General features: G+C 39.6%; 1 protein-coding gene across 1 annotated transcript in view; it reads right to left on the reverse strand.

Annotated features, from left to right (window-relative positions):
- Positions 1–3,012: 3,012 nt before the first annotated feature.
- The window catches only part of LOC112052951 (glutamate receptor ionotropic, kainate 2), a 50,184-nt gene continuing 33,761 nt past the window's right edge, over positions 3,013–19,435 (reverse strand). The window contains exons 13-21 of the mRNA XM_024092201.2: positions 19,266–19,402; positions 18,627–18,750; positions 17,429–17,626; positions 16,460–16,660; positions 15,065–15,248; positions 14,005–14,132; positions 12,410–12,517; positions 11,189–11,324; positions 3,013–10,443 (exon numbers count right to left, since the gene is read on the reverse strand). Of these exons, the coding sequence (XP_023947969.1) occupies positions 11,277–11,324; positions 12,410–12,517; positions 14,005–14,132; positions 15,065–15,248; positions 16,460–16,660; positions 17,429–17,626; positions 18,627–18,750; positions 19,266–19,402 (1,128 nt within the window). The 3' untranslated portion in view covers positions 3,013–10,443; positions 11,189–11,276. The remainder of the gene's footprint in view (positions 10,444–11,188; positions 11,325–12,409; positions 12,518–14,004; positions 14,133–15,064; positions 15,249–16,459; positions 16,661–17,428; positions 17,627–18,626; positions 18,751–19,265; positions 19,403–19,435) is intronic.

Raw genomic sequence — 19,435 nt, forward strand, 5'->3', positions numbered from 1 at the left:
ATTTCTTTAGTTTTTATGGACAGTTTTTAAAATATTTAATATCATAAGACATTTTTCTTGAATAATATTGTAAATTACTGATGCGACGGTTCGTGTCGTACTGACTCGAGAATGTATTCGTTTTTGAATTTTGTATTTGGAGCGGCTACGACACCGTCGTGTACCATACGCTCTATCTGCCTATTACTGATTAATCTGTGTTGAAACACCACATATTAGATAATCTATAAGTGTCAAGTTGATCTAAAATGGACTTCTTTAAAATTTTATAAATTGAATAGTAGATGCCGCGTGATTCCACCCACGTGGTTCCCGTTCCCGTAGGAATACTGAGATAAAATGCCTATAGCCTTCCTCGATAAATGGGCTATCTTTTTTTCTTCTCTACAAGTTAGCCCTTGACTACAATCTCACCTTATGGTAAGTGATGATACAGTCTAAGATGGAAGCGGGCTAACTTGTTAGGAGGAGGATGAAAATCCACACTCCTTTCGGTTTCTACACATCATACCGGAACGCTAAATCGCTTGGCGGTACGTCTTTGTCGGTAGGGTTAGGGTGGTAACTAGCCACGGCCGAAGCCTCCCACCAGCCAGACCTGGACCAATTAAGAAAACCTCAATCGGCCTAGCCGGGGATCGAACCCAGGACCTCCGTCTTGTAAATCCACCGCGCATACCACTGCGCCACGGAGGCCCTCAAAACTAACACTGAAAGAATTTTTCAAATCGGTCCAGTAGTTCCTGAGATTAGCGCGTTCAATCAAACAAACAAACTCTTCAGCTTTATAATCTTAGTATAGATTAAACTTTAGCTAAGTTTCCATTCTCGATATCGACTTACGCTTTCGAAATGTAACATCGTACTTCGAATCACATATCTTTGTATATAAAAGGGTTGTAATTGTGATACTTACCATAAATCACGTCGAAATGGTGCGAAGGAAGGCTGCGGTCATATTAGCCATTGTTCTGTTGCAGCTGACTTTACCTGCTGCATCATTTAGCAGACAAAAACGGTATGTCATCATGATTTTCAATCTCACCTGATGGTAAGTGATGAAGCAATCCAAGATGGAATCGGGCTAACTTGCTAGGATGAAATCCACACCCCTTTAAATTTCTACACGACGTCATACCGGAACGCTAAATAGCTTGGCGGTAGTTCTTTGTCGGTGGGGTGGTAACTTGCCACGGCCAAAGCCCACCACCCAGACCTGGACCAATTAGGTAAACCCTTGGTCCAGCCGTGTATCGAACCCAGGACCTCCGTCTTGTAAGTTCATTGCGCATACCACTCCGCCACAGAGGCCGTCGAAAGTAAGTACTCGTTGAGACAAATCAAATGAGCCCAAACTCGATTAGGTTGCGTTGTTTAATTAAGGAGTTCCTATGGCCACCTTCCAGTTCCATCATCAGCTCTATGTCATAATAAAATTGCATTGTCATCCGATTTATATATGCACGTTCATCCATGTCGTATTGCAGCTGCATAGTGATACAGAAGCAGTCAGGCACGCACGGGGACAGCGCGGAAGGGGAGGAGGACCGGGACATCGAGCCGCGCAAGCCTGACCGCCGGACAGATGGACATGACAGGAGGAACGCAGAGGTATTCTTTTTTAATGACTGTAATCTCACCTAATGTTAAGTGACCATACAGTCTAAGGTACTTAAAGAAGTCATTATATTCTTCCCACCAGTAGCGAAAACTGAAATTTTCTCGTAGGTAAACCGTTCATGTGGTTTTTTAGTATGAATGTGTTTTTGGCTGAGTTCGTTGAATTATGTACTCGAGGATTTTTAAAGGTAACCCGATATGTCGCCCCTGCTTCCTACACCTCTGATGTTTGCGGCATCGTACCGGAAAAACATGAAAAAAATGGGTCAAAGTAACTCAGCGGGCGATGGAGCGAGATCCACATAAGAACCAAAGAATATTTTTATATCTGTAACTCCTAAAATAAAGGACTTTCCATACGAATTTTCAACCGCTATTTAACCCCCTTTTATTTTTATTTTAGGGTCAAAAAGTATCCCAAGTTTTGCTCCATGGCCCCATTTATAATAATACCAAAATTCATCTTAATCGGTTCAGCCTTTTAGCCGTGAAAAGGTCGATAGATAGACAGACTTACTTTAGCATTTATAAGTATGGATATTTTCCAGAGGCTACCACCAGATTCTGAATTCCTGAGGTACAAAATCGGCCCGACGAAGAGATTGGACGACGCGATCCGTTACAAGAACACACTGACATCGCTGAAGAACCGATTTTTATACTAATTAAGTTAGTTTATAAATTAGTTAAATAAAAACCCTCCGACAATTTTACACCCCAAATAAAATATGTAGGTACCTTTCATCGCAATGGAAAAAATTAACTTTAAAGTCTCGTTATTCGGTAAATATTCTCATTTGACCTGTGCTCATAATAAATGATCTCTTACTTATTTACTTTTCATAAAATATATTGTACAGAAATTATATTGAAATTCATAAATTTCAATAAAAATTCAATGGTCTATGATCCGAATTAGAACTTCACCCATCCAATAATTATACTATTACTCGGTAACTTCATCCAATAATTAAATGGGTATTTTACACTAATTTATTTATTGGATGCAAGTTGCCAGTATTGAGGAGAACTCAGGGAGGTTATTTCTATAACCTCCCTGAGTTCTCCTCAATACTGGCAACAAAATTACTAATTCTATAAAAAATATACAATTAGTAATTCTTTATTTTTAATTAACCGACTTCAAAAAAAGGAGGAAGGTTTCAATTCAATGCGTATGTTTTTTATGTTTGTTACCCAGTTATAAAAATTCTTTTTTTACTCAAAAGAGATATCCAGATTGGTCCCATTTAATTTTTATGAAAATCGGTTTAGTAATTTTGTGGTAAAATCAAAATAACTGGTATATGTCTTTGAAATCGGTTTCATTTTTATGTTAAAAAGATTATTTAGCTTGAAATTTATAGTTTTTTATTAGTGAAATAAATTGAGTCAATTTAACTTTTTATCATTTATTTTTGTAATAAAACCCAAATTATTCACCACAACACTGTAAACAGTAAACGAACACATAGTCTGACATACATATATAACAGCGCCTTCATGTTATGTTACGGCTAAAGGGCAAAGAGTTTGCAAAGTTAAATTTGCCCGGAAATCCATTCTATGCATTTCGATTTACGACTTTCTCATTGTCCTAGTGGCTATGATAGTAGCGTTATGAGTTTAAATCTTAGGCCGTGCCACAAAAGATTGGACTTTTCTTGAAATGATAGCCCGAAGTTGAGAAATTAGTGATATTAAAAAAAATCATTTATTTCAAGTAGGCTCAGTTTACAAGCTCTTTTGACACGTCAGTTGACTATTTGTAAAGATTCTACCACCGGTTCGGAAGGCAGGTTCTGCTGAGAAGATACCGGCAAGAAACTCAACAGTTGCTCTTTTGAAAAAGTCATACAGTATTATAATTTACAATTGATAACAATTACTGTTTACATTTCTTATAGTTTTACTTCCTGTGTGAAGGTGGAAGCTGATCCAACGGGCTACAACCAAATTACACACACACATGTCACGGCAGAGTCTCTTGCCCGGTCATTAACATAATATTGATTAACAGAGTCAAATATTCATCTTAAGCCCATTAACCTCTTCACCCTTCTCACCTCCTCTAAAAGGAAGGAGGATTGCAGGAGTAGTGGGCCATTTAAATGAGCAGATAGAATTGGGCTAGTGAAAGTAGAACCTGAAATCGCAATAGAAAACAAATCCATAAATTATTCTGCAATGGAATTACTCAGTTTGACACTTTTATACGTTGTAATGTTTCACACATATGCGTTTTTAAACAACCATTAAGTAGTAGATCTTTTTTATATTTTTTCCGGCGTTTTCAAGCTCTACCTTTAGTAACCAAACTATAGTGAGCGAGTCCAACGCACACTTTGGTCATCTCAAAGATAATATTATACGCCTGCAATACCTCGAGGAAGGTTAAATGCATTTTCTATTATGTACTTGGCCGGGCAAAAATTAACTTTGCACACCGTCCGAACTTTGGTTTACAATATATAATACATAAGAATATTTTTGTATTTGTCAACACACATTACAAGTATTAAAAGAACTGTCAGAATACAAGTGTATGACCCTGGAAAATAAGGTATCTACCTCAGCACGGTGCTGAGCTCATCGTTAAAATTATTAAATATCGTCATTTCACTAGAGAATACTATGTTATGTTATGAACTAAGTGATTGATAGGGCAACATCTATAATTCCCGGGAAATGTACCAATGGCCATTATTATCTAGTTAGATAAAGTTAGGAAAGAATTTAAGTTAGATTAAGACTATTACATTACATTGTAGCAAAGCAAGATTTTGACATTAGGATTAGGATTAGGGATTTCGTTAAAAGAGATGGTTCAAAATTGTATGGAGCCGAGGATTAGTCACTATACCCTGGAGGAAATAAAAGAAAATATGTTTTTTAACCATTTTTAATTATACAAATCTAAGAATTTACTTTAATTCTTTCGAAATATTATTCATTATCTCCCGAGAAATGCAACACTTTAAATGGGTAATAATGGCGGATTGATGACGTTTTCATTACAGTAGTCGATTGACGTTTGCTGTCAATTGTCATGTCATAGTTGCTTTATGGGTGCCATCTTGATGTAACTCATAAACTTGGGTTTTAATTTTATTTATATCTTTTTATTTAGTTATATTTATTAGATTTTAATAAAATCCTAGTATTTTTTAAATTTTAATGATAGGGGTACAAGAGTCGACCCGAAATGGACCATATCCTTTCAATAAATGCCATCTATATTCATATTTCCCGGGCATTATAAATAATACCCTAAACCAATCGTATTTATATTGTTTAGCCGTAACATTCAATATATTATATATTTATATATAATATAATAATCACACATGTATACAAATTTTCTACTTAAGAAATGTATGTACAAGAAAATCCTAACACATTTTAACACACATACGTAATGATAATATTTTATATATATTAATTAATTAAAACTTATTTTTAATTCTTTGTAAATATTCCATAGCAGTCTTGGATGGTAAATTTTTCAATTATTTCGTAAATATAGTCCTTGATCAACGTATAACTATCGAATGCTGTAATTTAAATTGGGATATAGATCAATATCGAACTATCATCATCATCATCATATCAGGCGATGGACGTCCACTGCAGGACATAGGCCTTTAGTAGGGACTTCCAAACATCACGATACTGAGCCTGCATCCAGCGAATGTCTGCGACTCGCTTGATGTCGTCAGTCCACATAGTGGGGGGTCGATCAACACTGCGCTTTGGGACCCTAACGTTTATCGACTCTTCAAACTATATGCCCCGCCATTGTCACTTCAGCTTCGCGACTCATGCTATGTCGGTGACTTTGGTTCTTCTGCGGATCTCCTCATGTCTGATTCGATCACGCAGAGATACTCCTAACATAGCTTGTTCCATCGCCCGCTGTGTGATTCTGAGCCTTTTAATAAAGCTCATAGTTAGCGACCAAGTCTCTGAACAACAGGTCATCACTGCCAAAATTCCTCAGTGCCTGATGACAAAAGTCTTGACAAAAAAGACAATGCGTGTTGCCAGTGATGACCTATGGTTCCGAGACATGTTATATCCCCCAATATTTCTTGTATCATCATCTAACATTGTTGATCCAGTGGTTAGCATAGGTGGCATCGGATCACAAGGTTACAAAAGCTACGTTATTCACTCGAAAACAGCAATGCAAACAATACTTTTCTGTTAATGTAATAAATACTGTGGAAGCAAAAAAAAAGGTTCTTTCATTTTTGAACACATGCAGTTTATGCGTTACCATTCTTCTGTTTCAATACTCCATATAGCATATCTATGGCATGGAATATAGTATAGGGGTTAAGCCAATAGTCCACCACGCTGGCCCAATGCGGATTAGCAGACTTCACACACGTAGAGAACATAGAATTTCTCAGCTATGCTGGTTTCCTCACGATGTTTTCCTTCACCATTTGAGACACGTGGAGAAAGACACAAGAAATTAAATTTTTTTAAAATACACACAACTGAAAAGTTGGAGGTGCATGGATTCGAACCCACACCCTCCGAATCGTAGGCAAAGGTCATATCCACTCTGCACAGGAAAATTCGGCTCCCGAAGAATTAAAAGAAAAAAAAAACGGTTTATACTTCGATGATTAAGTCTGACACACACTTTTAGATTTATACTAACATCATATTTTATATATAATTATATAATTATGTATACAGATATAATAATAACGTATAAAATTTACTGAACTATTCTTAACCTATACGAAGTTATGTTAAATTTTCTAGCGATTTTATAACACTTAACATTAAGGTAGTACAGACGCCAATTCTTAACAATATTAATTTCAATGAAAATATTTAACACAAAATAGCATATCTGAGATAATCTCAACTTCTTTTTGTACAAAATAAATAAATAAAAATAGTTTGAATAAATAAATAGAGGTCTATAACCAGCAAACATTCATTTGTTGTAATTTTCGTTAAGATCTTCAGGGTAATTCACTAACATCAAAGGACATGTCCCAAAATGGGCCTTTATTATATAAAGTAAGTTAATAGTATTTTTCACGGATAGAAGATACAAATTACTGTTGAGAAAATAATTTTCAGAATTTTTGGAACCCCAATTAATTGGATAAATATTTTTTTTGTTTCGCTCCCTTGTCTACAAATTAAACATAGACAATACAGTAAGTTTTCAAAACAGCCAATAAAAACACCTGGAATTTAATTCATATCTGGTGTAGGCTGTCAATGTCAAATATTGTCAAATGTCAATAAGACAAGTGAAAAAGAATCATTAATTCGTAGACAGAAGCAATCAACAAAAAAAAATCCTTAAATTGCTTTAAAAACGCCATAAACGAATGCTATTACTCGAAGATCACTGATAAATATCTGCCAGTGTGTGAGTTACAAGTATGCTGCCATTATAAAAAGTCTTGATTAATGTTGCCAGCTAACAAAAAAATAACATTTTATACAAGTCATTTTAAAAAAATGCGGGTTCCAAAAATTTTTTTTTTTTTTGGTTTTAATTTCCCTATATTTTATATTCTTTTAAGATAAACATAATTTGTTCTGCTTAGTTGACACTCGGAATAAAGGCCCAGCCTCCGTACAAAATTGGGACTTTAGGACACCTTTGTAACAAATGTCATCCGGTGTCTACTGACAACCCTTCGTAGATATCATACAGTAGGTAGATGACATTTGACATTTAATTTCTTGTTTATTTTAACAGGTTGTTAATAAAGTCCATAATTAGTGAATAAGCCGGCTGCAGATTTTAGTTCAATTGCTGGATCAATTATATATTTGCATTTTAGTTTATTAGAACATGTTCAAAAGTCAGTCAGTCAGTCAAAATTACTTTACGAAGGGATCACGATAAAAAAAATCATATAAGTGAGTGTCAATCGGTGAAACAAAAAAAAAAATATAATCAGCTACGAATTTTTTGTTTTTTGCAGCCTTTTTCGTCCTTTTTGAAGTCGTTTAAAAACTAACAAAATGTAAAAAACAACTTCAACGTCAGCTGAATTATTGTTATCCTAGAACACGTTTTCAAATACTCATCCAATATTTTACAATGCATCCAGTATATTACTTTTATTTGTATACCATTGATATACAAAAATCATAGATACAACATTCTAATAAAGGAAATTTTACCAAGGAAGCTGGGTCTCTTTTGAAAACGTTGTGCACAGATGGTTGTTTTTGTGTATCGCAACACTATCGTTCACTATTACAGAGGAATTCGTAGACATTGTAGGGGTACCCCCAGTGGATCATTCAGCCGCTGAGTGTCGAATTTAACCTCTATTTGTTTGAGAATTAGACACTCAGAGGGTGATCCCCTGGGGGTCCTAGGGGCTTAGACTTCTTTTAAGCAGGCCTTAAACCAGCGGACGTCTACTAAACTACCTCCCTGCCGAATTTCATCTTTATATGTCAAGCGGTTTTCAATATTTTGTGATAGTGACGATTTGCCCGCGATTTCGTCCGCGTGGAATTCTCTTTCACAAATCCCGTGGGAACTATGAATTTTTGCGGTATGAAAAGTAGCTTGTGTTAATTTAGGGTGTTATCTATCTTCGTTTTAAATTTCAACCAAATCGATTAAGTAGTTGCGACGTTAAAGAGTAACAAACATCCATACAAACTTTCGCGTTTATAATATTAGTAGGAAGATATTATATCTGGTTCATACATCAAGCATATTTTCATGTATGAACCAGATTTATTGAGATATATTTTTAAATCTAAATATACAGGGTTAATTTTCATAGACTTTCATTATTTTGAATTTTAAATTTAAAAAGCAAAATAAAAATACAATTTGAAAATTATTGCATAAATCATGGTAGTTTTTAAGTTACAAGGATTTGAAAAATTCCCAATGAAATCCTAATTCTTAAAAACTCAAGGGCACTGTACATTGTAGGTAGAGTACTAGTAGGTAAGATATGAGTCTAATATGCTGTAGGCACTTACCTAAAAATCAAGTTCAATGCTCTCTCGCCGCCCGGTGCGGTTCTCGTTCGACGCGATGCGATCAGCTGGGCTCAAGTACCTACACGACTAACCTAGTGTCTAGCGATCACTCATCAATTATTAAAAACTAACTAAGAAGATGGGTAAAGTACGTAATGTCTTTTATTATTAGATATTTTTAAAAAGTTATGATAACAATTTAACACGAAAAACACAATTACTTAGATGATAAATAATTGCAGGCAGGTTAATCATTAATATTGTCTAAGTACCTATTTAGTTTATTTATGAATTTTTAAAAGTTGCTCAAAATGTAGGCCATTTCGTTGAACACACAAACGGGCACGTTTGCCTAAATTGTTTTTTATTAAATTAAGTGTTTCTGTGTCACTTTTAATATCATTAAAGGCTGCACTTATTTTGTCACGCAGATTATCAACACTTTGTGCCTCTTCCACATAGACACGTCTCTTCATTTCACCCCACAAGTAAAAATCAAGTGGGGTTAAGTCTGGAGACCTAGCTGGCCACTCCTCTACCACTAGCATGTCTAGGTGTGGTAAACTGCCCGTAATCTAACAGTCTTTGCGTTGCCGCTAAAATTGTGGCTCTAGATGGCAGCCTGGGGTTTAAGCCTTGTCTCTGCAGCCGAGGTATGCTTTCAGTCCGATATAACACTTGCGCGCGAACTAAGCTTTCACCACTTAAATTGTAACAGCGCACCATTTCATAAGATTCTCGATTTGAGTACACTGATCGAGACATAACGGTTACGGGTCACTTAATTAAAAACTTAAAACTTTGCAAGCACGCGCAGTAATTAGGTCAAGGACACGAACGTAACTGACTGATTCAATTCAATAATTTAAAACAAAAGCCGCCCTCTCCCCTTCTCCCGTACCGTGCGCCCGCGGTGCGGTGCGTTTGTTGTCGGCAAGACGAAAAGGTTGGAGCGATAAGATTGTTTACACGTGGGACCTACACCTACCTACTTGTTTTGACTAGAGACAGTTACCTACTTACCAGCCGCTTCCTTGCGATAGTTAGGTATCTTTACGCGGCTGGATTTTGCAGTGATACACTATGTCCATACATTGTGTATTTTCATGGAAAAATTATTTCAAAAAATGTCAAAATTAAGGAGGGTTTTTGAAATCATAGATCGATAGTATTATCGATTCTAAGTTATTTCTGAAATTATTGCAAATTTACGAAAATTAACCCTGTATAAAACTCAAAGGTGACTGACTGACATAGTGATCTATCAACGCACAGCTCAAACCACTGGACGGATCAGGCTGAAAATTGGCATGCAGGTAGATGTTATGGCGTAGGCATCCGCTAAGTAAGCACTTTGAATAATTCTACCCCCAAGGGGATAAAATAGGGGATGAAAGTTTGTATGAAACTTTGTCAATTTTGCGGCGATTTGACTGAAATTTGGAATGAAAATAGATTTTACTCTGGATTAACACGTAGGCTACTTTCATCTCGGAAAAATCTATGATTCCCGCGGGATTTGTGAAAAACTTAATTGCAAGCGGACGAAGTCGCGGGCGCTTGCTAGTTTAGGTTATATAATTTTTTCTCAGCCACGCGATGGACCCGGTGAATCCATGGAATCAATCAATCAATCAATTTATTTCTTTGCAGATACATGCATAGATATTCGTCTCTGTATGCAATCTAAGTTTTTGTATATCAATGGTATTTGTATAAAAGCTAAGACTATATCTACGCTAGACTACGCAACGATCTGAACATGCTTCTTCTCTTTGGGATCCTTTAGCACGTAGGACGTGGTCCTTCTTATAGTACCCACGGAATCTGTAAAAAGATACGTTCAATGTTACTAACCCATTAGAATAAGTCGCTGTACTCAATTGAGTACAGTTGTCCCTAATCTATATTACGAGTAATTCGGCTCGATCCCCGGCTGGGCCGATTGAGGTTTTCTTGATTGGTCCAGGCCTGGTTGGTGGGAGTGGCTAGTTACCACCCTACCGACAAAGACGTACCGCCAAGCGATTTAGCGTTCCGGTACGATGTTATGTAGAAACCGAAAGAGGTGTGGATTTTTATCCTCCTCCTAACAAGTCAGCCCGATTACATCTTAGATTACTTACCATCAGGTGAGATTGTAGTCAAGGGCTAACTTGTAAAGTATAAAAAAAAGACAATGACCCGACAGTCATCCACTTCCGCACAATCTACACAGGCAGGCAGTGAACACTCAATAGCTCAACGGTAAAGACTGGATTCATCGAGAGGTCGTGGTTAGTTCGATCCCCGCTAGTCTATTGTCGTACCCACTCCTAACAGAAAATTAGGAGGGAAATAAGAATATCGGTCATATTTAAAACTAGCTGACGCCGCGCGCTTTCAGCCGCGTGATTCGAACACGAATAGAATACGGGGACAATATATAGCCTATAGCCTTCCTCGATAAATGAGCTATCTAACACTGAAAGAATTTTTCAAATCGGACCAGTAGTTCCTGAGATTAGCGCGTTCAACCAAACAAACTCTTCAGCTTTATAATATTAGTATAGATATATGGGAAATAACTAACTGCAAGGGTGTCGTAGCGCGGCGGGGCGGGGGGCGAGGCGCGCGGGCGCGGGGGAGGCGGGCGCGGACGCCCCGCGCCGCGCCGTGCGCTATGACCAGCGCAGCTCGCGGAGCTCCACGGTGCTGGACCCGTCCGTCTGGAACAGGTAGGACCCGTTTAAGTGGTTCATAATGTTCAAAGTGTCCGTCTGGAACAGGTAGGACACGTTTAAGTGGTTCTTAATGTTCAAAGTGTCCGTCTGGAACAGGTAGGACACGTTTAAGTGGTTCTTAATTTTCAAAGTGTCCGTCTGGAACCGGTAGGACACGTTTAAGTGGTTCTTATTGTTCAAAGTGTCCGTCTGGAACAGGTAGGACACGTTTAAGTGGTTCTTAATGTTCAAAGTGTCCGTCTGGAACAGGTAGGACACGTTTAAGTGGTTCTTAATGTTCAAAGTGTCCGTCTGGAACAGGTAGGACACGTTTAAGTGGTTCTTAATGTTCAAAGTGTCCGTCTGGAACAGGTAGGACACGTTTAAGTGGTTCTTAATGTTCAAAGTGTCCGTCTGGAACAGGTAGGACACGTTTAAGTGGTTCTTAATTTTCAAAGCGTCTGTCTGGAACAGGTAAGACACGTTTAAGTGGTTCTTAATGTTCAAAGCGTCTGTCTGTAACAGGTGGGATAAGTGTAAGTGGTTCATAATGTCCAAAGCGTCCGTCTGGAACAGGTAGGACGGGTTTTGTTGGTTCATAAGATTAAAACCGTCCGACAGAAATCTGGAAGAATGATTTTTTGATGAATTCATTTTAAATACTTACCTATTTTATTATAATTATGATTTATTAAACAAAAGTCTTCGGTCTAAAAGAATTACGACGGTTTTAGTGGTAGGTACCTAATTAAACTTAGGCCGTCCGTTTGAGGTAGTTTCTAGTGGTTCATGAAATTGTTGGAACACTTTAAAGCCAGAGTGAATATATAGGCACATTCTGAGCAAGCATTCTAAAACGGCCCAATGGATATGAGTTCTGCCTACGATTCGAAGGCATGCAACCTCCAACTTTTCAGCATTGGACCAGCATGGTGGACTATTAGCCTAACATCTCTTATTCTGAGAGAAGACTTGTGCTCAAAAGTAAACCGAATATGAGTTGTTAATGGTGAAGCAAGCTTAATCGTTACTCTATTGATTGAGGTCAAGGCACTATCCTGGGGGAACCCTCATCTGCTACAGGAACTGACCTCATATCTGCCAGGCGCTGGCGGCACGTGGGTGCCGGGGGAGCACCTGGTGCACCCTGGCCTCAGCACTGTTCTGGAGGAACCGCCTCTCATGGCTGTTCTCAACTCCTGCACAGAAAATTATTCCGTTTATCATCACGGCATCACCGGAGGTTCAGGGCGAGCGCAGTCGCCGAAAGCAAAAGAACGACTAAGGGCGTCTCCTGCGAGAGGATCGTTCAGTCATTCGGTTCGGTAACTGACCCATTCCATCTCACTGCATAATTTTGTTTATATCTACAAGTATTTTACAATATAAATGTGTACGAGGAAGGCTGTCGTCGACAGTTGACAGTCGCTTTGGTGAAGTTGACGATCTCTGAGAAAGCGAAGAGCGGTAGGTCTCAGGTTGATTCAGCTGAGGACTTGAGTTGGCTCGAGTTGGTTAGGTAGTGATTGAGTCAGTTATTGTCAGGCCATTGCATTCTTAGCTACTTGGCTGGGAGGCAACACGAGTGGAGAAGGAAAGCGATAAAGGGTCCCTTAACCCCTACTACCATCGGTCGCAAGTCCGAAATCCGCTCGTGTTTGACTCCCTGCCGTACGATAGTTTACTCTGGTTCCCATCTGATAGTATACGATATACTTGATCAATAGTGTAATTAGTGGGTAGTCCTGTAGAAGTAAGTCATGTGATCGTTACGGTAATCATTAATAGTGTTAGTTTGTTTATTTGCCATCCCTGACGTCAGACATACCACGATAACAATGCACAGTATACGATATCAGTGCATGGAATACGAGATCCCGATATTTGGACCGTAGGATCGAGTACCCCCGAAATCAGAGTGTGGGATTTAGTCTGTTTTCCGATATACATTAAAAACCTAGCAACAGGGTTCATAGTTATAACCTTTTGTTTATACCTACACTACTGTACAATTAAGAACTTTAAGTACCAAGCAATAGGGTTCATAATAACTGACCTGTCCCATCTCACTACACAGTGACTGGCGGCCTTGCGACGCGTTCTTCTTGGTGTTTCAACAGAACTCCAACATGGCGACCACGATGGCCTACACCAGCCCGCAGGTGTAGGTATAAATAAATGTACCCACAAGTACTTTACCATACAAATATGAACCTTAAAAACCTAGCAACAAGGTTCATAGTTAAACAACCTTTTGTTTATACCTACACTACTTTACCATACAATTAAGAACTTTATGTAACGTATCAATAAGGTTCATAGTAACTGATCTGTCCCATCTCGCTGCACAGCGACTGCGATGCGTTCTTCTTGGTGTTCCAATAGAAGACTACGATCACAAGGAACAGCCCGCACGTGTAGGTATAAACAAATATACCTTACCATACAATTATGAACCTTATGCATCGAGGAATAGTATTTAAAATAACGGCGCCCCTCTCACACTGACCTGTCCTATGTCACTGCAATCTTTTGATTATAACTACAAGTAATTTACCATACAAATATGAACCTTAAGACCTAGCAACAGGGTTCATAGTACTACAATTTTTTGTTTATACCTACACTACTGTACTATACAATAAAGAACTTTATTGGCCTAGCAATAGGGTTCATAGTAACTAACCTGTCCCATCTCACTGCACAGTGACTGGCGGCCCTGCGAGGCATTCTTCTTGGTGTTCCAGCAGAACTCCAAGATGGCGACCACGATGGCCAGCACCAGCCCGCACAGCAGAGTCACGAACACCCCACCTGGCACATCCAGAACTGTGAATACATCACTGGAAGAACTACTACCTTGGAACTAGCTGCACTAGAAGAAGAAAGAAGAAGAACGTTTAACAGTATTGCTACAAAAGATTCGAAGAAACACCATAACTCTAAGATCTTATTATTACATTACCTTGACTCATCTGTTTCATCGTTATCAACCCATATACGGCTCACTGCTGAGCTCGAGGACTCTTGCTCCTCTCAATGAGAGGGGTTAGGCCATTATAGTCCACCACGCCTATAGGCCTAATGCAGATTGGCAGACTTCACACACCCAGAGAATTAAGAAATTCTCAGGTGCTGCAGGTTTCCTCACGATGTTTTCCTTCACCGTTTGAGACACGTGATATTTAATTTCTTAAAATGCACAACTGAAAAGTTGGAGGTGCGTGCCCCGGACCGGATTCGAACCCACACCCTACGGAATCGGAGGCAGAGGTCATATCCACTGGGCTATCATGGACTCAAAATAAACACAATAAAATAGTTGGATTTTTTATGTTTGCAAGCTGAGATAATTAGACCTGCCACCATTTTAGTTTGTTTCGTTCAAAATCACGGCACACGAGTAAACTACTATACTACTATGAATGGGTACAAGTTAATACTATGAAGAGGTAGGATGGTAGGTATAGGCGAATAAGAAATACCTTACCTTGAATACCTCCTGCATATCCAAAGTGTCATGTTCCTTTGCGCTTGTTTGTTATGCTTTCAAGCCTAAACGACTGAACTAATTTTAAAAATTCTTTCACTAATGCAAAGCGACATTATTAGCAACTAATACAGGGTATATAAATCTCCACATTTTCGCAGGAACGGAACTACGGTAAGACCGCGGGGTGTTTGCTACTCGTAGAAGTAAGAAAATAGAGTTTCATCCCCCCTCGAGGTAGGGGTAATGAATTTACCAATATTCTGCACGCCCAGGGGGTTAGCCTTGCTGTCCTTGCCGTCTCTGTTGCAGACATCCCCCGTGTTCTTCCACCACTTGTCGTAGAGGATCTGGATGACCCCCTTCTCCTGCAGTTCCAGGATCGCCAGCGAGATCCTGTCCCTCCAGGGGCTGCCTTTCCATGTCGCTATACCGTAACCCTGACAGGGAGGAATAGGACAGGGAAATAGTTACAGACATTTTTTTCAAAACAATTTTGATTAATATGTATATCATAAAATCTAAACTACAGAAAATATAATATCGAGGAAATAGGAAGTAAACTGTAATATAATCTTCAACCACAAATTTATAATGAAAATATGAGTTTAGGGCCTGTATAATCGACCATACGAGGGGCGGTGTATCGATTATTTTTAATTAGGTTTAGCGATGTGCCGATAGATGGCAGTGTAAGTAGTTTGTATCGCGACATGGAGTGGTGCTTACTAGGGGAAGTTATAGGGGAAGTTTTTTTTTACAATAAATGAGATTGGAGCGGCCTTGGTTGTTTTAATTCTCTCTGGTGCGGATCCCGAACAGGGCCTCTAGCCAAGTTACATATCGACTCCTTTTCTACAAACGCTAACGCTTTAAAAACAGGAACAATGTATGGTGATGACGTTAGTTATCGATAGGTTACCTACGTGATCATCTATCAATTAGTGAGTGCCAATATTTTTTAGTTTTCGAAGCGTTACCGTTTGTAGAAAGATAATCAATCTATACTAATATTATAAAGCTGAAGAGTTTGTTTGTTTGTTTGTTTGTTTGTTTGTTTGTTTGATTGAACGCGATAATCTCTGGAACTACTGGTCCGATTTGAAAAATTCTTTCAGTGTTGGATAGCCCATTTATCGAGGAAGGCTATAGGCTATAAATTATCCCCGTATTCCTACGGGAACGGGAACCACGCGGGTGAAACCGCGCGGTGGCAGCTAGTATGTTTTATAGCTAAATCTATGTATGTATTTCAGTAAAGTATATCTTTAAAATTTTTATTATTAGTTTCTTCGTTAGGTTGCCTGGAAGAGATCGCTTTTTAGCGATAAGGCCGCCTATTGTGCATTTTCTTTCTTTCCATTATTTTTCTGTATCGTATGTTTCTGTGTGGTGTACAATAAAGTATATTTTCATTTTCATTTTCATTTCATTAAAGTCCTGTCCATTTTGTCAAACAATAAAAGGATGGAGGAGATGTAACTGACCCTGTGTTTGTTTTTTACCCGATTGATATCTTCCAAACCGCTGAACCGTTAAATTTGTCTTGGAATCCTAAATATTCTTCGACAGTTGAACTTAAAATAACTAACACGACGACTGTGTAACGCTATAGAATCGAGGTGATTACTTTTTTAAAAGGGCAGGATACCTTAGAGTCCAACAGTCCACCGATCTGCGTCAAGTTGCAGTCCCGCTGCACGCGATGGTCCAACATGGTGGACTCCATGAGGAACGCGTAGTTGCCGCCCAGCACCCGTCGGACGCCTTCCTCGTAGGACGAGACCAGCGCTGGCGGGGACGCCGTCGACATGTGCTGCCACATCTTCTGGTAGATGTCGATGTTGGAATCCTGGAATTTATGTTAACTTTGACTTACTAACTTGCTTTAGTGTCGAGCTGAAGTAGCAATGGGTGGGGCACATAGTTCGAAGAGCCGATGGACGTTGGGGTTCCAAGGTGTTGGAATGGCGACCCCGCACTAGAAAGTGTTGGTCGACTCTCCACCAGGTGGACTGACGACATCAAGCGAGTCGCAGACATTCGCTGGATGCAGGCGGCTCAGTATCGTGAAGTCACTACAAAAGGCCTATGCCTAGTGGACGTCCATCGGCTGATATGATCATAATGAACTACCCGCACCCGTTCCCGTGAGAATATGGAAATAAAATTTACCCTAGGACATTCACAAGTAACGTGGCTTTCTAGTAGTATACAAGTATTTTCAAAATCGGTTCAGTAGATCCAGAGAGAGAGAGAGAGGAGTAACTACAGAAGTATAGACAAAGCCTTTAAATGCCTATGTGGTTAGTCTGTATGCCGTAGTCTGATGCTAGGGGATTACCAGCAAAAGACCTTGGCCTCACTAGAACTACCACAAGTTCTATATCAGAACGGATATCTAAAGCCCCTCTAATAGGATCTTACCAAATTTGGCGGCAGGGAGAACAACACGAGCGGAGAAGGGATCGATTTTAAATCCTTAACCCTACACCGTTGGTCACAAGTCCAGGACTCTGCTCGGAATTTTTCTCTCTACCACACGATGGATCCGGTACCTGCACGGTGAATCCATGGAATGCTAAGATATAACAGGTGAGAGGCAATGAAGTCGACTCACTCTGAAGAAAGTCATGGTGGAGCCGCCGCTGAGCGTGCCGTACTGCACGCTGGTCTGCGCCGCCAGGTCGGCAGCGCTCTGGATGGGCAGCACGGTGCGCTCCACAGTGAGGAAGGCGGCCAGGTTGGCGGTGTACGACGACAGGATGATGAGGGTGAAGAACCACCAGATGCCGCCCACTATGCGCGTCGACGTTGCCTGCGATATCATTTTAAGATTAAAGTAATCAGGAAAAAGGTTCCTTTTGCCGTGGAGACTCTTGGGCCATGGAGTCGGAGTCGCAGTGCCAAAAAAATCTGAATTATATCACCGCGACTAGTTGCCTCGACTGGTGACAGAAGGGCTGGCTCATTTTTTGCGCAAAGGAAAAGTAGCCAGTATTTTTGTCACCATTCTACGTAAGCATGATTTTTATAGCAGGATATTCTTGAATTTCCTATTGTATTCTTGTTGTTGAAAGAATAATAAAAGGAGTTACAGAGACAAGTGATGGGGATGGTAATTCTTTGATTGATAACTTGAAAGATACTTTTGTTGAAATTACAAAAAAATCGGTTAACAATCTTCACAACAAGCCCTTTCGTTTGATATACACTACAGTTAGCAAAACAGTAATTGATATGTGGTGTAGAATCTAAGTCACCGACATTGCTCAATGGGTCGCGAAGCTGAAGTGGCAATGGGTGGGGCACATAGTTCGAGGAGCAACACCGCACTAGAAAGCGCAATGTTGGTCGACCCCCCACCAGGTGGACTGGCAACATCAAGCGAGTCGCAGGGATTGGCTGGATGCAGGCAGCTCAGGATCGTGATGTCTGTAACTCCCTACATAAGGCGGTCCTGCAGTGGACGTCCATCGGCTGATATGATGATGATGTGTACCAATTAGTTTAAACTTAATCGGTCTGGTAGTTTTAGAGACAACTAACTGTGATCGATAGATACATGCACAGAACATATAGTACTCCTATCCTGTCCTATATGGGCTCCGTTTTATCGAATGTACTGATTCCTAAATAAATTTTGTCTGTAAAGTCGATATATGGATTTTACAACAACAAGCCGAACTTTCAAGGTGCCTCTTTGTCGCTAGTTCAATGCTCTCGTTTACTCGCTTGGCTCAGACAGAATGTGACAATGAGTCATGCTCTTTCGTGTATGCAGCCGTAGTTCATCGATTTCTTATACGTCAAATTACCTTAGGATTCAGTCCAGAGCCTTGCCTCAGGAACGTGCCAGTGATGAACCAGAAGGAGTTGCACACGCTGAACTGATTGGTGAGCAGCTTGGTCTCGTGACCGCAGACGTGCGTGCTGGATGACCTTAAACACAGCACGAAGTTTTTTTTTATTTAATGACTGCGATCTCTGCAAACTGCAACTACAGCATTATCTATTGCGTCAGAGAGGTCGTTAAAAACACAGGGTCGTTACAGCCTGTCTGGTTTTAAACAGCGGTTTATTTATTTGTTAAATGCGGGGTCAAAAGTATTGTGGTGAACCAAGGAGTTTGCATTTCGTAGGACTGATTGTTCCACCTCACAATTTCAACTGTTGCTGCTGCGCCATAGACGTGCGCTGGATTCTGCCGGGCATTACCACCACAACCATCTTAGAAGCCTTTTGTTCGAACAGCAGCCTAAAGTATCTCACCCGCGCCTCCGTTTGTGATATTTTATTTAGTGTTTATAACAATTGTTAAATATATTATGTTTCAACCGGTGATCGCCTTATTTGCTTAAAGCATAGTGTGAGAAAGGGGCCAAAATCTCCAGGTAAAATCGATAAAATGTAAGTCAAAAAGTTTTGAATTTGAATTTTAGAAATGTTTAACATACCATTCGTAGGGTGAGAACCGAGCCATGACGAACAAGGTGAATGACACCAGCACATAGGCAGCGAGCACGTACAGCCAGATCTCTATCGCCAGCGGGTTGAGGAAGCTGAACAGTCGCGTGGGTTGTGATGACGGCACCTGAAATTCAAAATATAAGCAAGCTAGCTGACG

The sequence above is a fragment of the Bicyclus anynana genome, chromosome 26, assembly GCF_947172395.1.
Source record: "Bicyclus anynana chromosome 26, ilBicAnyn1.1, whole genome shotgun sequence".
In the NCBI taxonomy this organism is placed as follows: Eukaryota; Metazoa; Arthropoda; class Insecta; order Lepidoptera; family Nymphalidae; genus Bicyclus; species Bicyclus anynana.